The 15,275-nt window shown below is 28.1% G+C and overlaps 4 protein-coding genes across 11 annotated transcripts; 3 read left to right on the top strand and 1 right to left on the bottom strand.

Moving 5' to 3' along the window:
* The first annotated feature begins 30 nt into the window (after positions 1–30).
* LOC117219422 (uncharacterized) lies at positions 31–2,954 on the top strand. Of its 4 annotated transcripts, none has more exons than XM_076519413.1 (5): positions 31–165; positions 445–612; positions 1,029–1,127; positions 1,355–1,639; positions 1,714–2,954. In XM_076519413.1, the coding sequence occupies exons 2-5, from the start codon at positions 472–474 to the stop codon at positions 1,951–1,953; spliced, it is 765 nt and encodes a 254-aa protein (XP_076375528.1). In that variant the 5' UTR covers positions 31–165; positions 445–471; the 3' UTR covers positions 1,954–2,954. The 4 variants fall into 4 exon arrangements, with proteins under 4 accessions (XP_076375528.1, XP_076375529.1, XP_076375526.1 ...); XM_076519411.1 differs by having other exon boundaries at positions 91–244; XM_076519412.1 differs by having other exon boundaries at positions 137–303.
* Positions 2,955–3,084: 130 nt separating this feature from the next.
* Positions 3,085–5,027, bottom strand: Lrr47 (Leucine-rich repeat 47). 2 transcript variants are annotated; one of them, XM_033468588.2, is made up of 4 exons: positions 4,583–5,027; positions 3,977–4,478; positions 3,616–3,905; positions 3,085–3,546 (listed from the first exon to the last, which is right to left on the bottom strand). In XM_033468588.2, the coding sequence occupies exons 1-4, from the start codon at positions 4,636–4,638 to the stop codon at positions 3,315–3,317; spliced, it is 1,080 nt and encodes a 359-aa protein (XP_033324479.1). In that variant the 5' UTR covers positions 4,639–5,027; the 3' UTR covers positions 3,085–3,314. The 2 variants fall into 2 exon arrangements, with proteins under 2 accessions (XP_033324479.1, XP_033324478.1); XM_033468587.2 differs by having other exon boundaries at positions 3,977–4,507; positions 4,583–5,013.
* Positions 5,028–5,210: 183 nt separating this feature from the next.
* On the top strand, positions 5,211–11,320 carry Dnmt1a (DNA methyltransferase 1a). Of its 3 annotated transcripts, none has more exons than XM_076519393.1 (16): positions 5,211–5,762; positions 5,854–6,370; positions 6,490–6,853; positions 6,924–7,250; positions 7,319–7,471; positions 7,552–8,011; positions 8,080–8,279; positions 8,338–8,752; positions 8,813–9,136; positions 9,205–9,356; positions 9,429–9,763; positions 9,836–9,947; positions 10,051–10,200; positions 10,254–10,420; positions 10,491–10,731; positions 10,793–11,320. In XM_076519393.1, the coding sequence occupies exons 2-16, from the start codon at positions 5,910–5,912 to the stop codon at positions 11,063–11,065; spliced, it is 4,134 nt and encodes a 1,377-aa protein (XP_076375508.1). In that variant the 5' UTR covers positions 5,211–5,762; positions 5,854–5,909; the 3' UTR covers positions 11,066–11,320. The 3 variants fall into 3 exon arrangements, with proteins under 3 accessions (XP_076375508.1, XP_076375509.1, XP_076375510.1); XM_076519394.1 differs by having other exon boundaries at positions 8,906–9,136; XM_076519395.1 differs by lacking the exons at positions 5,211–5,762; positions 5,854–6,370 and having other exon boundaries at positions 6,541–6,648; positions 6,756–6,853.
* A 465-nt stretch (positions 11,321–11,785) lies between these two features.
* On the top strand, positions 11,786–15,105 carry nst (phosphoglucomutase 3-like protein nst). 2 transcript variants are annotated; one of them, XM_076519396.1, is made up of 8 exons: positions 11,786–11,930; positions 12,749–12,872; positions 12,960–13,030; positions 13,104–13,678; positions 13,754–14,044; positions 14,115–14,272; positions 14,362–14,670; positions 14,771–15,105. In XM_076519396.1, the coding sequence occupies exons 2-8, from the start codon at positions 12,778–12,780 to the stop codon at positions 14,907–14,909; spliced, it is 1,638 nt and encodes a 545-aa protein (XP_076375511.1). In that variant the 5' UTR covers positions 11,786–11,930; positions 12,749–12,777; the 3' UTR covers positions 14,910–15,105. The 2 variants fall into 2 exon arrangements, with proteins under 2 accessions (XP_076375511.1, XP_033324475.1); XM_033468584.2 differs by lacking the exon at positions 11,786–11,930 and adding an exon at positions 11,987–12,412.
* The last annotated feature ends 170 nt before the right edge of the window (positions 15,106–15,275 follow it).

Genomic DNA, 15,275 nt, shown 5'->3' on the forward strand with positions numbered 1-15,275 from the left:
TCGTTGACAGTTCACTGCAAACATTACTGTACACAGCGTCATTAGTACGTATGATTCAACTACAGCGAATAGTTTGCGAATAGAAAAGGAGGGGATGGATTTGACCATTTCAAAACACAGCTGTCTTAACCTTAAACGACATTTAAAGCGGAAGTGTAACAATCAGTACGTAATGAAAAGATAAAACACAGAAAACCGTTTCTCTACTGTTATCATCAAGTTTCACAGATTTTTTACATTATTCGTAAGATATTTATTATATGCCTGTCCAATTAAATAAATATTAGCACATTATCATTTTATGTAATTAAGTATTTAGTTATTTTTATTAGAAACAATAAAACGTGTAAAAATTAATTTCATTTGCATACTATTATTTTAATTCTGAGACTAGTATTTTGTATATATGAAAATTTATGCTTAATATGAGTATTTTTGTTTTAGCTTTATCATATCCAGTTTCAATTCACAATGAGTATATATAGAGATATCCAAAAAGTGACTCAGATACCCTATAGTGATGAGACTTCAACATTCGTGCGACATAGAGAATCTACTATATCTAAAAGAAATCGAAGAATAAACAAGCCAAAACTTCCACGTAATGCAAATGTTAGCACTTGCAAGTTATTTTCATTTCGATTCAAATCTACCTCAAATCTATTGTATCATAAACAAATTCATTAAATAGGCTTTACACAGTTACCATGTTGACCACCAATTTAGCGATTACATAAACTCCATAAAATCAAAATAATTTATTTCACAAAACAAAGACCAAGAAGTTAAGAATCGTGGTATCAATTACTCTTTTAATTCTCTTGCATTTCACAGATTGCAAGCAAATTTGATACATTCAATCCAGCAGCTTACAAATTAACTTTTAAGTTTAGACAAATAATTTTATTATTAATATGGATGACATGGCAGTCAACTTGTTAAATAATAATAATAATATAGCTATAAATTAAAATTTAGATATTGTAAATATTATTAATTACTGCATAAAAAAAATTTGCACTTTATAGTTATACACTGAAGACGATGAAAAAAATGACAATGAACAAAAATATGATAATTCTCCGCAACAACTGTATAAAAATGAAATTGCATCTTCTATTCAAGAGGTAAATACATTGACATGTAACAAAAATGTACATTATGCAGTCTTTATTAATGAAGTGGTTTAAACACAATTGAATTTGTGTTAATATTGTTCAATATTTCTGTTATGAAAATATGTAAAAGTGGGCTATAAAGCTCATGTTAAACTACATTCATCTTAACCAATTTTTACTATTTTATCATTGAAAAGTTACAACTTTCTATATGAAAAACTAATTTTTATTTACAGGCCAATTGTGGTATCAATTACTCCAATCAAATCCTTGAAGAACAATGGAAAGCAAAACAAATCAAAGCTAATTTAAATGCTGCTGTTAAAACTGGTTATAATTATAATAATACATGCAGCAAAGTAGAGAGTATTGAGGATGAAGAATATTTGTTAAAGAAATATAGACTTCATAAAAATGCTGCAATTAGAGGACTTTTAAAAAATCATAAAATATCATTAAATGATTTACAAATACCAAACAAGTCTGACACTATAGGAGAAAAGGAGGAAGCACATGTCCAAGTGAGTGTTAATTATGAATATTATGAAAATTAATGAAATGTGTTAAACTAAAATGTTTATATTGTATATAATAGCATGATTCTCCACTAAACAATTTAATGGAAGGAAAGTATTCTATGAAATTAGTTCAATGTCCAGAAGAACCAGAAGTTTTTGTTACATGTGAGAAATTAGATGAAAATGAATATAAGGATATTGATTTTACTGTACCACGTTTAGGTAAAAAAAAAAAAGTCACACCAATACAATATTATCTTAATGAGGATGATTCAGGATTTGATTTTGTCAAAAATAATATAAAAGGAAAAAAATGATTACTTGGGAAAAACAAAATTTTTTAAAAATATGAAATTGTTTTTATTTGCTGGAATAAATATACAAAATGAATAATGTATGATATTGAACTTGTTAATTTCAGTTTTACATGAAGATAAGTAGAATTTAGAATTAATTATACATACAAAAAGAAACTGTATACATAGACCAATTCTAACATGAATGTGACTTTTTTCAAAATTATAAAATACACATATTATATTATATCTTTAAAATATTTTAAAAAATTTACCATATTTTAGAAAAGATAATCCAGAACATTTTATCAAAATATAATATCGATCTTATGAAAAATAATTTTACTTAAAATTGTCTCTCTATACTCTACACCAATAAAATAATTACTAAGATTTCGAATTCATTTTTACTTTTTGTTTGAATAAGTCTGTAAAACTATTCAAGCCACTTATATTAAAATCTTAGATAAACTCTCAGACTGTTCGACTTATTTTCGAATATTTTGTAATTCTTTCAAGAATGATAATATCTATGTAAACAGTTTAGAATCTTTAAAATTAAATGACTCGAAGAGAAACATCTGTAAAAATCAATACTATTGTTATATGATCTATATGTTATACACATGTTAAAAGTTTAAAGGATCAGTACGAAAATACATTCTTATATTTACCAGCAATTTTTTCATCTGTGTTCGAAGATATTATCTGTTTTTACGAAAATCTTGTGATTCAATTGTAACGTTATTTACTAAAAGACATTCATATTTTTAATAAAAGATTTCCATTTCAATAGAACATGAATAATGTATTTTAAATAAATCAAATGGATTGATTATAATTACGAAAATTAGCAAGTAATGTAAAGATATATTTTAATATTTTATACAATAATACACATAAAAAAAGAAAACATTAATTATCAACATTTTGTTAAATTCATATTACTTTTACTATACAAATTAAAATGTAATAAATATTGTAACTGTTTAAACACATAATAAATTCATGTTCATACAAAATTTGTATATCTTTTACCTTAAAAGAATTGATAGAAATAATAACTACTAAAACAAGTTCGCAGGTATAAAATTACAACTTCAAAAAAATATCTTATTTTTATGTATGTATATTAAAAAGATATTACTAAGATTTTAATTAGAAAGGTAAATTTATTAAATGTATTTCCTTTATGACATGAAATGATTACAAATTTTCCATGAGAAAATTATTATATAATTTATAATCATATTTTTTTTTATCAAAATTTATATAACTTATACAAATTATTTTTATTGTTTTTTGTACATTTATTTTATTTATATAGTTGGTAATAAAAAATAAATTACAGTCTCTTATATAAAAGTAAAAATTTAACTATCTTAATACTTCACTCTTGCAAAAATACGTACACAATTACTTGAACAAAAATAACAATCAAATGGTACTGTAATATGTCCTGATGATTTTACACTATTTGCTATTGTAGTCAAAAGGAATTCTACAAATTTTCTTCTGTAAGAATCAAAACAAGGATTGCCACAGACACAATACTTTGCTGCATCCAAATATTTTACTAATGTTAGTGGAATTGTACTGGCATCATATGAAAGCCTAAAAAATAAAATATGTACATAAAATTAACAGTTTTACTAATTATATTAATAATTATGTATTACAAACCTTGCTTTAAGAATTGATTTGCCAGCGCACTCAACTAATTTGAGTACATCTATGTCAGTTACAAAATTCACATTTTCACCATCAAATTTATTTTCACACACATCTAACAAAATTAATCGCAAGTTTCTCATACTTCCTGGCAAATATTTTAATTTATTCTTTGATACATCTAAATATTTCAAATTTGGTAATGATCCCAGACTTTGTGGTAAATATGATAATACATTTTTACTAGCTTTGAAATTAACAATAGCATGAAGCTTTCCAATCTCTTTTGGTATCATAGTTAACTGTATAAAAAGTATGAATTATACAATAATTAAATATATCAGTATTACTTATTTATAAAATATTAACATACCATATTATCGCTTATGTCCAATAATTTTAAATTATTCTTTATAGCAGGTTGATCTAGCCATACCCATTTCACAGCTTTATCAAGGCAATTTTGTGATAGATTAAGTTCTTGTAAATGTTGTAATGAACCTAATTCTTTAGGCAAAGATGAAATCCTATTGTTGGATAAGTTTAATATTCTCAAGCTTTGAAGCCTTAAAATTTGTCTATCAAAAGATTTTCTGTCTAACCCAACTAAGTACAATTCTTCAGTAGTTCTTGGGAAACCCTCCAAAATTGGGTACTCAGAAGATTTATTAACCACAACTTTAATTTTTGGAACAGAAGCCATACGTACTGGGTTCAAATTTGAAATAGCTAGAACTGACGCATCCATTTGTTTAGACATTCCTAGCTTTAATATACGCATAAAACTTTTCAGTTGAATCGTATCAGCTTGAATAATTAAATCATGTGGTGGTTCTATAAGACGTATTGTTGCCTTTCCTTGATTAATAAATTTGCTAAAAATTTTATCTATGTTATTATCAATCTGAAAATATTTAAACAATAAATTTAAATTCTTTTTATTATTTAATTCTTTAATTAAAATAACTAGACTTTTTACCTTATATTTAATACCCTGTTTATTTTGTAATGTTTGCCAAAGAAAGTACAAATCATTGCCTTTTACTGTGTGCCTTCCAATTGCTAAAATTGAACGCTGTGATTTTCGTCGTATTATATTTGTAGACGAAACTCTATTATTAACTTCTATGTTGCAGTATAATTTCATTTTGAATTTGTCTTACGTTGACAGAAGTTAAAACAACATTATATAAAAAATGTTTTACTATTATTGGTTATCTATTTAGATCATATGATAGTATCAGTACATTACAATATGAATTTGAATTACACAAACATTATTTATAAATATCACAAAACATAAAGCCGACACTTATCCTCTATTTAATAGATTGTAAAACCATGTAAACAAATTTCTTTTTTCGCGCGCAGTACTGACGACTGCTGACGACTAGCAAAGGAATCGTTTGAAATGATGTGTACATATACAATCAGAGCTCCCAGCCAGCATCCTGACCGCTTTACCAGTTTCTTCCAGAAAAGTAGAAGTGGGGGAATTTCCCACCACAAATAGGATTGGATGATGCCATAGGCAATCCATTGGAATCGTCCAATCTCATTTGTGAGGTCTTCTCTCCACCACTTGGATCAGATTCTGAATAGAATCCCTGACATCATTGGACACACTAGACACCAATGGACACACTAGCCTTGATGTACAATCATTTGCGTATGCAAGTATTTATGTTTTGTAATACGTTTACATATATGTATATACATATATTTGATGGATTACTATTCATTTCTACCAACTTAACTTATACAAAATTAAGGAAATTGTAATACATACATATGTGCATAATGTACAACGTGTATTAAGATTTAAAATAATAGTATTATCTTAATCAAATTTTAAAATTGATTAGAATATAAATAAGTACAGAGAGAAATAATTATTTATAAATAGAGACTTGAAATCACATGCGATATACATACATTCATTACTGTATTCCTTTGCATAGATAGGAATGTTACTTTGGCAATAGTGTTTAAAGGCGGGAAAAGGTAACCGCAGGTAAACGCACAAGGATTTAAAATTAACATAGTCTAATGTGTAATATCCAACTGATCTTACCATTCAACTGTCCAAAATTGTGAAAATGAAATTACAGTAGATCTTTATGTACTGAAATTGCACTGCATTTATTAACCCAATGAAGGTAAAATATTTCTTTTAATTGGTTATATAAATCTTTCAATTATAGAAATATTTTCTAGTTCTATATTTACACAAGTGTATTTTTGTTTTAGTATTAAACAAATTAGTTGGTATTTAAATATTTATAATAATAAGCTTTTATATCATTATGAAACCTGGCAGTACAAAATCTACTAAACATGAGCCAACAATAATTGATATGTTTCTAAAACAAATTGCTAAAAGAAAAAGAAGGGATTCAGATGTTAATAATGATGAAGAGATACAAAATACACGAAAAAGTATTCTTGTAAACAATGAATCTAATAAAGAAAATCAAAGTCCAACTGTAAATGAAGAATATTTAGAAGAAAATATTGAAAAAAAAGTTAAAATTGAATGTGATATAAGTGAAGTAAAAATTCAAACTAAGAAAGTGAATACTATTTTTGAAAAATGTGAATATTGTCGTCAAAAATTGAATGATGTAAGATTTTATCCAGGACATCCAAATGGAGCTGTTGATGAATTTGTTGCTTTAACTGATTCAAAATTATGTTTATTTAGTGGTGATGAGTCATTCATACATGAAAGTGATGAACATCCGCAAAATAAATTAACTCATTTTAGGTAAAGCTATATATTTATTATTTTAACAAAGCATTGCTTAATTTGTAATTTATATTATGTGATTTATAATTATTTGCAATATATAATTTACATATACTTCTGTCCTTTTCATACTATAGTGTTTATGATAAAAATGGTCATTTATGTCCATTTGATGCTGGACTTATAGAAAAAAATGTATCTTTATATTTCTCTGGCTACATGAAAGCAATTTATGAAGAAGATGCATCACCTGAAGGTGGAGTACCTACTAAGGACATGGGACCGATAAATGAGTGGTATGTTTCTGGTTTTGATGGAGGTGAACTAGCTCTTATTGGATTCAATACAGCATTTGCTGAATATATTTTAATGGAACCATCAGAAGCATATATTCCTTTCATAGATCTTGTTAGAGAAAAGATATATATCAGTAAACTGGTCATTGAATTTCTGTTAGATGAACTTAATCCAACCTACGAAGATTTACTGAACAAACTTCAAGTAATAAAAATATACTTTTAAGAATACTATTTTTAATATTTTTGCCTCATATTGATAACATAATTTTCAGACAGTTGTTCCACCTAAAGGTATTACAAGATTCAGCGAAGATATTTTACTACGACATGCACAGTTTGTATGCGATCAAGTATTGTCATTTGATAATTCTGCTGATTCAGACGATGTCCTCCTTATCACAAGTCCTTGTATGCGAGCATTAGCTAATCTGGCAGGTGTTACATTGGGTAAAAAAGCAGCACTTCGTAGAACACAGCGTCGCGAACAGAAAATTAAAAAACCTGCCTGGACAAAAGCAACTACAACTCAATTAGTGAACAATATGTTCGAAAATATTTTTACTGATCAGTTGATTAAACACGATGATAAAATAACAATGGTAGATATTTGTATAATCGTTATTTTAGAAATACATTTTAAGTAATATAAATTTGTAATATAATATAGGGGCCTAAACGACAAAGGTGTGGAGTATGTGAAAATTGTCAACAACCCGATTGTGGTCTTTGCAGTGCTTGTAAAGATATGATTAAATTTGGAGGAAGTGGAAGGAGCAAGCAGGCTTGTGTTAAAAGAAGATGTCCAAATATGGCCATTCAAGTATAAATAACAATATAATGCTCTTTCTTTAATTATTTGATATTTATTAAATTTAGCTAAACTTATATGTTTCTATTTAGGAAGCAGATGACTCTGATCCAGAGAATGAAGAACAGTTTGAAACTGTTATAGATAGTACAAATATTGAAGAAGAAAGCAGAAAGAAAGCTTTTAAAGAATTTAAAAAAGATATTGTATGGGTGGGAAAACAAATTGCTATTGATAACCAGAGAACATATTATAAATCTGTCATTGTAGGCAATGAAAATATACAATTGAATGATTATGTACTTGTTGAGCCGAAAAATCCGGTGATTCCGCTTCATGTTGCTAAAATAATTTACATGTGGGAAAATAGAAATGGTATAAAGCAATTCCATGCTAATTGGTTCCACAGAGGAAACAATACAATTTTGGGAGAAACATCAGATCCTATAGAATTGTTTTTGAGTGATGATTGTGATGATGTACCTTTTACATCCATCAGATCCAAATGTACTGTCGTTTTTAAAAAAGTTTCAGACAATTGGGTTGATCTAGGTAAGAATTTAATATTATAAAATAATGTACTCGATTATTTAAGATGTGTTATATGTATAATGTGATAGGTAATACGAATTTAAGTCTTGAAAATGAAGTAAAAGACATAGATGGCAAGACGTTTTTTTATCAAAAACGTTATACACCTGAAACTGCTCGATTTGAGGATCCTTCACCTGATCCTGAATGTCATCGAAAAGAGAATATACATCGCTTTTGTGCTGCTTGTGTTCGTTTACACACACTAGAACAATACAATACGCCAAAGGTATGCAAAATTAAAAATAATTATTGTGTAAAATGTTAATATTAAAAAATATTTCAAGGTATACGAGAAAATAGAAGAGAAAAGTAGCAGAGAAGTCATTTATGGAGTAATAAAATACAAAGGCGAAGAGTATAGAGTTGGTACTGCAGTATTTTTGCAGCCAGGGACATTTAAATTTAAACATAAAACTATGAATCAAGATGTAAAAGTGAAAAAGGAAAATGTAGATGAAGATATGTATCCCGAATTTTATAGAAAATCGTCTGATCATATCAAGGGTTCAAATTATGATACTCCTGAACCCTTTTGTATAGGATATATAAATATGATATATGCTATTACAAATGACGTTATAGTTTCACCTTCTGATATTAACATTAAAGTAAATAAATTATATAGACCTGAAAATACCCATAAAGATCCTACATCAGTGGAACAACTTGATGTAAATATGGTTTATTGGAGCGACGAAGGTATGTTGCACATTTATGATGAATGTTCCAGCTGCATATGATATAAAATCATTTTTATAGTGTACACTATCAAATTTAGTGATGTTGTTAATAAGTGCTATCTCGCTTATTCTGAAAATTTAAATCAACCAATTGATGAATGGTCTGCATTAGGACCAAATCGATTTTATTTCAATGAAGTTTACAATCTACAAGAAAAAACATTTGACGAGCCACCTTATCACGCCATTAGCATTGGGAAGACTAGCAAAGGTAAAGGTAACTTGAAACTTAAGGGGAAGAAAACTGAGGAAAATCAGAAGAAGACAATTGTGAATAAGCCTACTGAATACAATGTAGGAATAAATAAATTGAAGACGCTGGACGTATTTGCTGGTTGTGGTGGTATGTATTTTATTATGTTTCTTTAATATAATAATTCAAAAATTAAATAAGTAACTGTTTTACTGTAGGGCTATCAGAAGGTTTACATCAAGCTGGCGTTGCTGAATGTTTATGGGCTATTGAGAAAGAAGAACCAGCTGCTCATGCATACCGATTAAATAATCCAAACACAACAGTGTTTACAGAGGACTGTAATATATTATTGAAGAAAGTTATGGATGTTAGTATTTTAAATTATTTGATAACATTTTTTCGTGATATTATTACGCAATAGATTCGATAAATTCTTCAGGGTGATATCACAGATAACATTGGCCAAACACTACCTCAGAAAGGACAAGTGGAGTTACTGTGTGGTGGTCCGCCGTGTCAAGGATTCAGTGGCATGAATCGTTTCAATTCACGACAATACTCTTTATTTAAAAACTCCCTTGTCGTATCTTACCTATCATACTGTGATTACTATAGACCCAAGTTCTTTATAATGGAAAATGTTAGAAATTTTGTATCTTTCAAAAAAAGTATGGTGTTAAAATTAACACTGCGATGTCTAGTACGAATGGGCTACCAATGCACATTTGGTATTCTCCAAGCTGGAAATTACGGAGTGCCTCAAACGAGACGAAGGTTTGTTTTTGAATAATGTAATTATAGCACAGCTTTATTATTTCACAAACTTTATTCTTTTAAATTGCGTAGAATGATCATTCTGGCTGCTGCACCTGGACAAATACTTCCAAATTATCCAGAACCTACACATGTCTTCAGCAAACGTGCATGTCAATTAAGTGTTTTGGTCAATAATAAAAAGGTAAATAATATTACATTTTATTTTTATTTAATGTCATATATTATTTTTATCATTATTACAAAGATTCTTATAAATTATACTTATTTTAAATATATTATTTTAGTATAGCTCTAATTGTACTTGGATAGATTCAGCGCCATATAGAACAATTAGTGTCAGAGATTCCATGTCTGATTTACCAGAAATAAAAAATGGATGGAATAAGGAAGACATGTCTTATAGCAGTGAACCAATATCACATTTTCAGCGAAAAGTAATAAAATTGACAATAACTGTTATAAGATTTTTAATTTTGTATTATTGTAGATGAGAGCAAAACAATACCAACCCTTGTTAAGAGATCATATATGTAAAGAAATGGCACCCCTTGTAGAAGCCAGAATAGCACACATTCCAATTGCTAGTGGTTCAGATTGGCGTGATTTGCCAAACATTGCAATCAGATTAAGTGATGGGACATATTCAAAAAAATTGTATATAGATTATTTAGTACAATTTTACATAATTCAAAATATTTTTAAATGTATTTTATCTGTATTTAAGGGAATATATTTATGATGATAAAAAGGTTGGGAAAAGTTTCGATGGAGCATATCGTGGAGTATGCAGTTGTTGCTTAGGGAAAGCATGTGATCCTGCAGATCGACAATTTAACACTCTGATTCCATGGTGCCTTCCACATACGGGAAATCGTCATAATCATTGGGCTGGTTTATATGGTAGATTAGAATGGAATGGATTTTTTAGTACAACTATCACAAATCCTGAACCTATGGGAAAACAGGTACTATTTAAGAAATAGTTAATAAAAATTTGATAAAAACATATAAATCCACTCGTATTAGGGTCGAGTGTTGCATCCAGTACAATCTCGAGTGGTCAGTGTACGTGAATGTGCAAGGTCTCAAGGATTCCCAGATAGCTTTCGATTTTATGGAACTATACTGGATAAACATCGACAAGTTGGAAATGCAGTTCCACCACCACTTGGAGCAGCCATTGGACATGAGATAAGGAAATGCATACAAGACGAGAATATAACCACAGAGATTCATGATGATATCAAATTAGAACTAAATTCTATAAAGACTGAAGTAGCTAATAATAGTTCTAACTAAAGTATTTAAAAGAATAATTTTCATTTATGTATTAACAAAAATCAACTAGTCTTTAATACAGTTTTATTAATTACCTTGCTTATAAAATTATTGTAATACTTTATGAAAATATTTATTTAATTTATGTTATATATAAAGTACAGCTCCCATAGCTTTTGATTTTTATAACACAGTTATGTTATTTATTTCTAAATTAAACTGTCAATTTTGAACTTTAAGATCAAAAAAATAAAAGTAAATATTTTTTTCATTGAATGATTTTTACATGCACTTTTCTTTTAAACATTAGCAACTACTTAACAGCTATAAAATTGACTAAAAAATAAGAGTTCTAAAAAAGCACTGTTAATCCTTTCATATTTTTAAATTTGATACAACACATTACATATGTACTTATCATTAAGTGCATTCCTCAGATCGTTTGGGATTTCATAAACTAATTTTTCATGTTGATACCTCATGCTGTCAGTAATTTTAATAAATTTTTGAAAGTGCCAGAAAAGATTTTAACTGTTGCTATCCTCAAAGAATAGACTAAACAGAGTTTAAAAGCCTCTTGTTAAAAAATCAATCTCTATCAAACTGATAAGGATACAAACGTATTAATATAAAATAAGACATTATAGAAATCTATTTTTTCTATTAAGTAATATCAATTTATCATAACATCAACAATGTTTACCTTACTTTATCAAATGTGTGCAATCGCTTTCACAACATGCGTTATATATGTGTATGTATCTTTATCTAGATTTTTAATTATTTGTGTATGATTAAGTTCGCGATCGTGAGATATAGAAGAGTTGGATAATTTTCGTCGTATGTGCTACATGTGCTTAGATAATTTGTTGAATAAGTTGAATAGGTATATATATTAATAAATGATTATATCGTACTACGCATATGTAAATCTTTATTTATTCGTATTATCTGTCAATCAAACAGCGAGACATCAACATTATTTGATCTGACAAGGAAAATAACAGTTTTATCTAAAACACTAAAAGTATCGTTTGTTTTGTTTTACTAAATATTTAATGATTACGAATTGAAGACATATTTTTATTAACAATGATTAAAGTTCAAGGTTAGGTAGACAGTAAAAATATTGAAGAAGAAAGCAGAAAGAAAGCTTTCGAAGAGTTTAAAAAATATATTATATAGGTGGGAAAACAAATTGCTATTGATAACCAGAGAACATATTATAAATCTGTCATTATAGGCAATGAAAATATACAATTGAATGATTATGTACTTGTTGAGCCGAAAAATCCGGTGATTCCGCTTCATGTTGCTAAAATAATTTACATGTAGAAAAATAGAAATGATATATAGCAGCTCATCAAGGTAATTTGTTTCCACTAATTGACAGAAATATACGAAATAATAAATAAGGTTAAATTATCTATCACATTTAAAGAAATGCATCTTAGCAAATACGGTCCATTTAATTCAAGTTTTAATTCATCATTTTGCATCAATTTTAAATAAAATAAAATTTTGATATGCAATATGTACTTATGACTTTTGTAAAATCATAATCTTTACTTTCACTTTTTGATGTTATGTATATGATGAATACTATACGTATTCCTAACTACGGAACTACGGATGTAACAGGTGTTGCGTGTACTGTATACAATACATTATACATACACATTAAAGATTTTACTTAAATTTTAGTAACAAAACAATAATACGATAATAAAAAGATGGAATTTTCACAATTGGAATCCATATTTAATGAAAACTATAATAAAAAATATAGCAATTACATACAATATGGTACTGCCGGTTTTCGAACAACGTAAGTATTTCGAACAAAAAAAAGAGAGATTATTTAAGAAATTACTAATTCAATTTCTTTTGTAAATGTTTTAATATTTCATTCTAGTGCTCATCTTCTAGAACATGTTCTCTATAGGATGGGAATTTTAGCTGTTTTAAGATCTAAAATGAAGAATGGTAAATATAATCAAATTTTATTGTTCACATATCCTATTTTCTATTATTAATTTGAAGTTTTGTCCTTTAACAGCTGCAATTGGTTTAATGATTACTGCAAGCCATAACATTGGATCAGATAATGGTGTAAAACTTGTAGATCCAGCTGGTGAAATGTTAGAAGCTTCTTGGGAACTTATTGCTACTAATTTAGCTAATGTAGAAGATTCAAAGCTTGTTTCTAATGTGGAACAAATTATAAGAGAGCAAAATATTAATATGTCTGCAACAGCAACAGTAATAGTTGGTAGAGATACCAGGGAAAGTGGTCCAGTGTTATTCAATGCTGCTATTGCAGGAATTCAAGCCTTAAATGGAACAATAAAAGACTTTGGAGTAATTACAACTCCTCAATTACATTACCTTGTTGTTTGCACAAATAACAATAAGTATGGCAATGCTACATTACATGGCTATTATGAAAAAATATCAAAATCATTTAAGCATATTAGACAAGATAAAATGAATAATGGTCACTATGTAGCAGAATTATCGTTAGATGCTGCTAATGGCGTTGGTGCAATGGCTGGAAAAAAGTTTCAAGAATATTTAGGAACATCACTAATAATTAATTTATATAATGATGGAAATGGAGAATTGAACCATATGGTATAATATGTTTTTATATCGTTTATTTAACATAATTTGGACACACATGTCAATAAGCAAAAAGAATTCTTTCAGTGTGGAGCTGATTATATTAAAGTGAAACAAGTACCACCTACAAATTTTAGTGTCGAAACTAATGTTAGATGTGTGTCTATAGACGGTGATGCAGATAGAGTAATATATTTTTATGTCGACGAAAACAATAAATTCCATCTTTTAGATGGTGACAGAATAGCCACACTTATTGCTGGATATTTCAAAGAACTCTTACAAGAGTTAAACTCTTTCATAGATCTTTTTCATTTGGGATTGGTACAGACAGCTTATGCTAATGGTGGTTCTACCAATTACATTTCAAATATACTGGTAAGGTGAAATAACTAGTATTATTACCGTGAATGACAATTCATTATCATTGATTAACAATTATTTCCAGCAAATTCCAGTAGTATGTGCACCAACTGGTGTGAAACATCTTCACAACGAAGCCTTAAAATTTGAAATAGGTGTATATTTTGAAGCTAATGGACATGGAACTGTTTTGTTTAAGGACATTGTCATTGAAACTCTTAAAAATGCTACTACAAATCCTAAGTAAGTTTTATTAAAATGTATTTATACTACTAATAATATTCATTGTAAATTAATACATTAACACATAATAATTTGTTCGTTCCTGTTAGCCTAACTGCTTCACAAACAGCAGCTGCTTCTACATTATTAAATATAATTGATGTAATAAATCAATCAGTTGGTGATGCCTTTAGTGATATGTTATTAGTGGAAACAATTTTGCATGCGAAAGGTTGGAGTATAATAGATTGGGAAAAAAGTTATAAAGATTTACCAAACAAACAATTATTGATAAAAGTCAATGACAAAAATGTTATAACTACAACTGATGCTGAAAGGCGATGTGTATCACCTAAAGGATTACAAGATGAAATTGATCGTGTAGTATTGCAGTATAGCAAAGGTCGATCCTTTGTAAGGTAAAGTCAAATTTCTATATATTTAATACTTTTTACTTATATTTATTATATTCATTTTACAGCCTGAAATAATTTTTTAATCAATGCTATAAATTTTCAGACCATCAGGAACTGAAAATGTGGTGCGAGTATATGCAGAATGTGAAGATCCAAATGATCTTAATAAATTTATTACAGCTGTAGCATTATTGGTGCACAGACATGCAGGCGGAGTTGGACCGGAACCTCAGCTTTCGTAACAAACATTTCTATGTTTTCTAAATTTATACTAAAACTTAAACATTATGTTTCTAAAAGAATGCAGATTATCTTCAAATATGATAATTGTAATACGTGCAATTATAATTTTAGATTTATATACAAATTAATAATTTTTATATAGAAAGAATTGTACAAATTTTAAGAAAAATATAAATATTTCTGTTAAGGATAAAAGTGACTATTTCATTTCTGACGATTATGCAAAGTGCGTTGAATTATAAGTACATATTTGATGCTCTTATCCTATTTCTTAGCCTAATTGTTCAATGTAAACAAAGTCTACCGACATTTGCAACGATACAATAACGTCTTTGTGTATTATGAAGCCTGGTGTGTAAAGGTTA

This window comes from Megalopta genalis, chromosome 2 (assembly GCF_051020955.1).
Source record: "Megalopta genalis isolate 19385.01 chromosome 2, iyMegGena1_principal, whole genome shotgun sequence".
In the NCBI taxonomy this organism is placed as follows: Eukaryota; Metazoa; Arthropoda; class Insecta; order Hymenoptera; family Halictidae; genus Megalopta; species Megalopta genalis.

Bases quoted from the DNA above. Each gene is read 5' to 3' on its own strand.
- Lrr47 (XM_033468587.2), bottom strand. From the start codon at position 4,750: ATGAAATTATACTGCAACATAGAAGTTAATAATAGAGTTTCGTCTACA. The intron at 3,906-3,976 runs GTATGTTAATAT...CTTTTTATACAG, and splicing joins TGGACATAAGCGATAATATG to TTAACTATGATACCAAAAGA. The intron at 3,547-3,615 runs GTTTGTAATACA...TTTATTTTTTAG, and splicing joins AAATCAATTCTTAAAGCAAG to GCTTTCATATGATGCCAGTA.
- Dnmt1a (XM_076519393.1), top strand. From the start codon at position 5,910: ATGAAACCTGGCAGTACAAAATCTACTAAACATGAGCCAACAATAATT. The intron at 6,371-6,489 runs GTAAAGCTATAT...TTCATACTATAG, and splicing joins AATAAATTAACTCATTTTAG to TGTTTATGATAAAAATGGTC. The intron at 8,012-8,079 runs GTAAGAATTTAA...ATAATGTGATAG, and splicing joins AGACAATTGGGTTGATCTAG to GTAATACGAATTTAAGTCTT.
- LOC117219422 (XM_076519413.1), top strand. From the start codon at position 472: ATGAGTATATATAGAGATATCCAAAAAGTGACTCAGATACCCTATAGT. The intron at 1,128-1,354 runs GTAAATACATTG...TTTTATTTACAG, and splicing joins TTGCATCTTCTATTCAAGAG to GCCAATTGTGGTATCAATTA. The intron at 1,640-1,713 runs GTGAGTGTTAAT...TGTATATAATAG, and splicing joins AGGAGGAAGCACATGTCCAA to CATGATTCTCCACTAAACAA.
- nst (XM_076519396.1), top strand. From the start codon at position 12,778: ATGGAATTTTCACAATTGGAATCCATATTTAATGAAAACTATAATAAA. The intron at 13,031-13,103 runs GTAAATATAATC...GTCCTTTAACAG, and splicing joins AAGATCTAAAATGAAGAATG to CTGCAATTGGTTTAATGATT. The intron at 13,679-13,753 runs GTATAATATGTT...GAATTCTTTCAG, and splicing joins ATGGAGAATTGAACCATATG to TGTGGAGCTGATTATATTAA.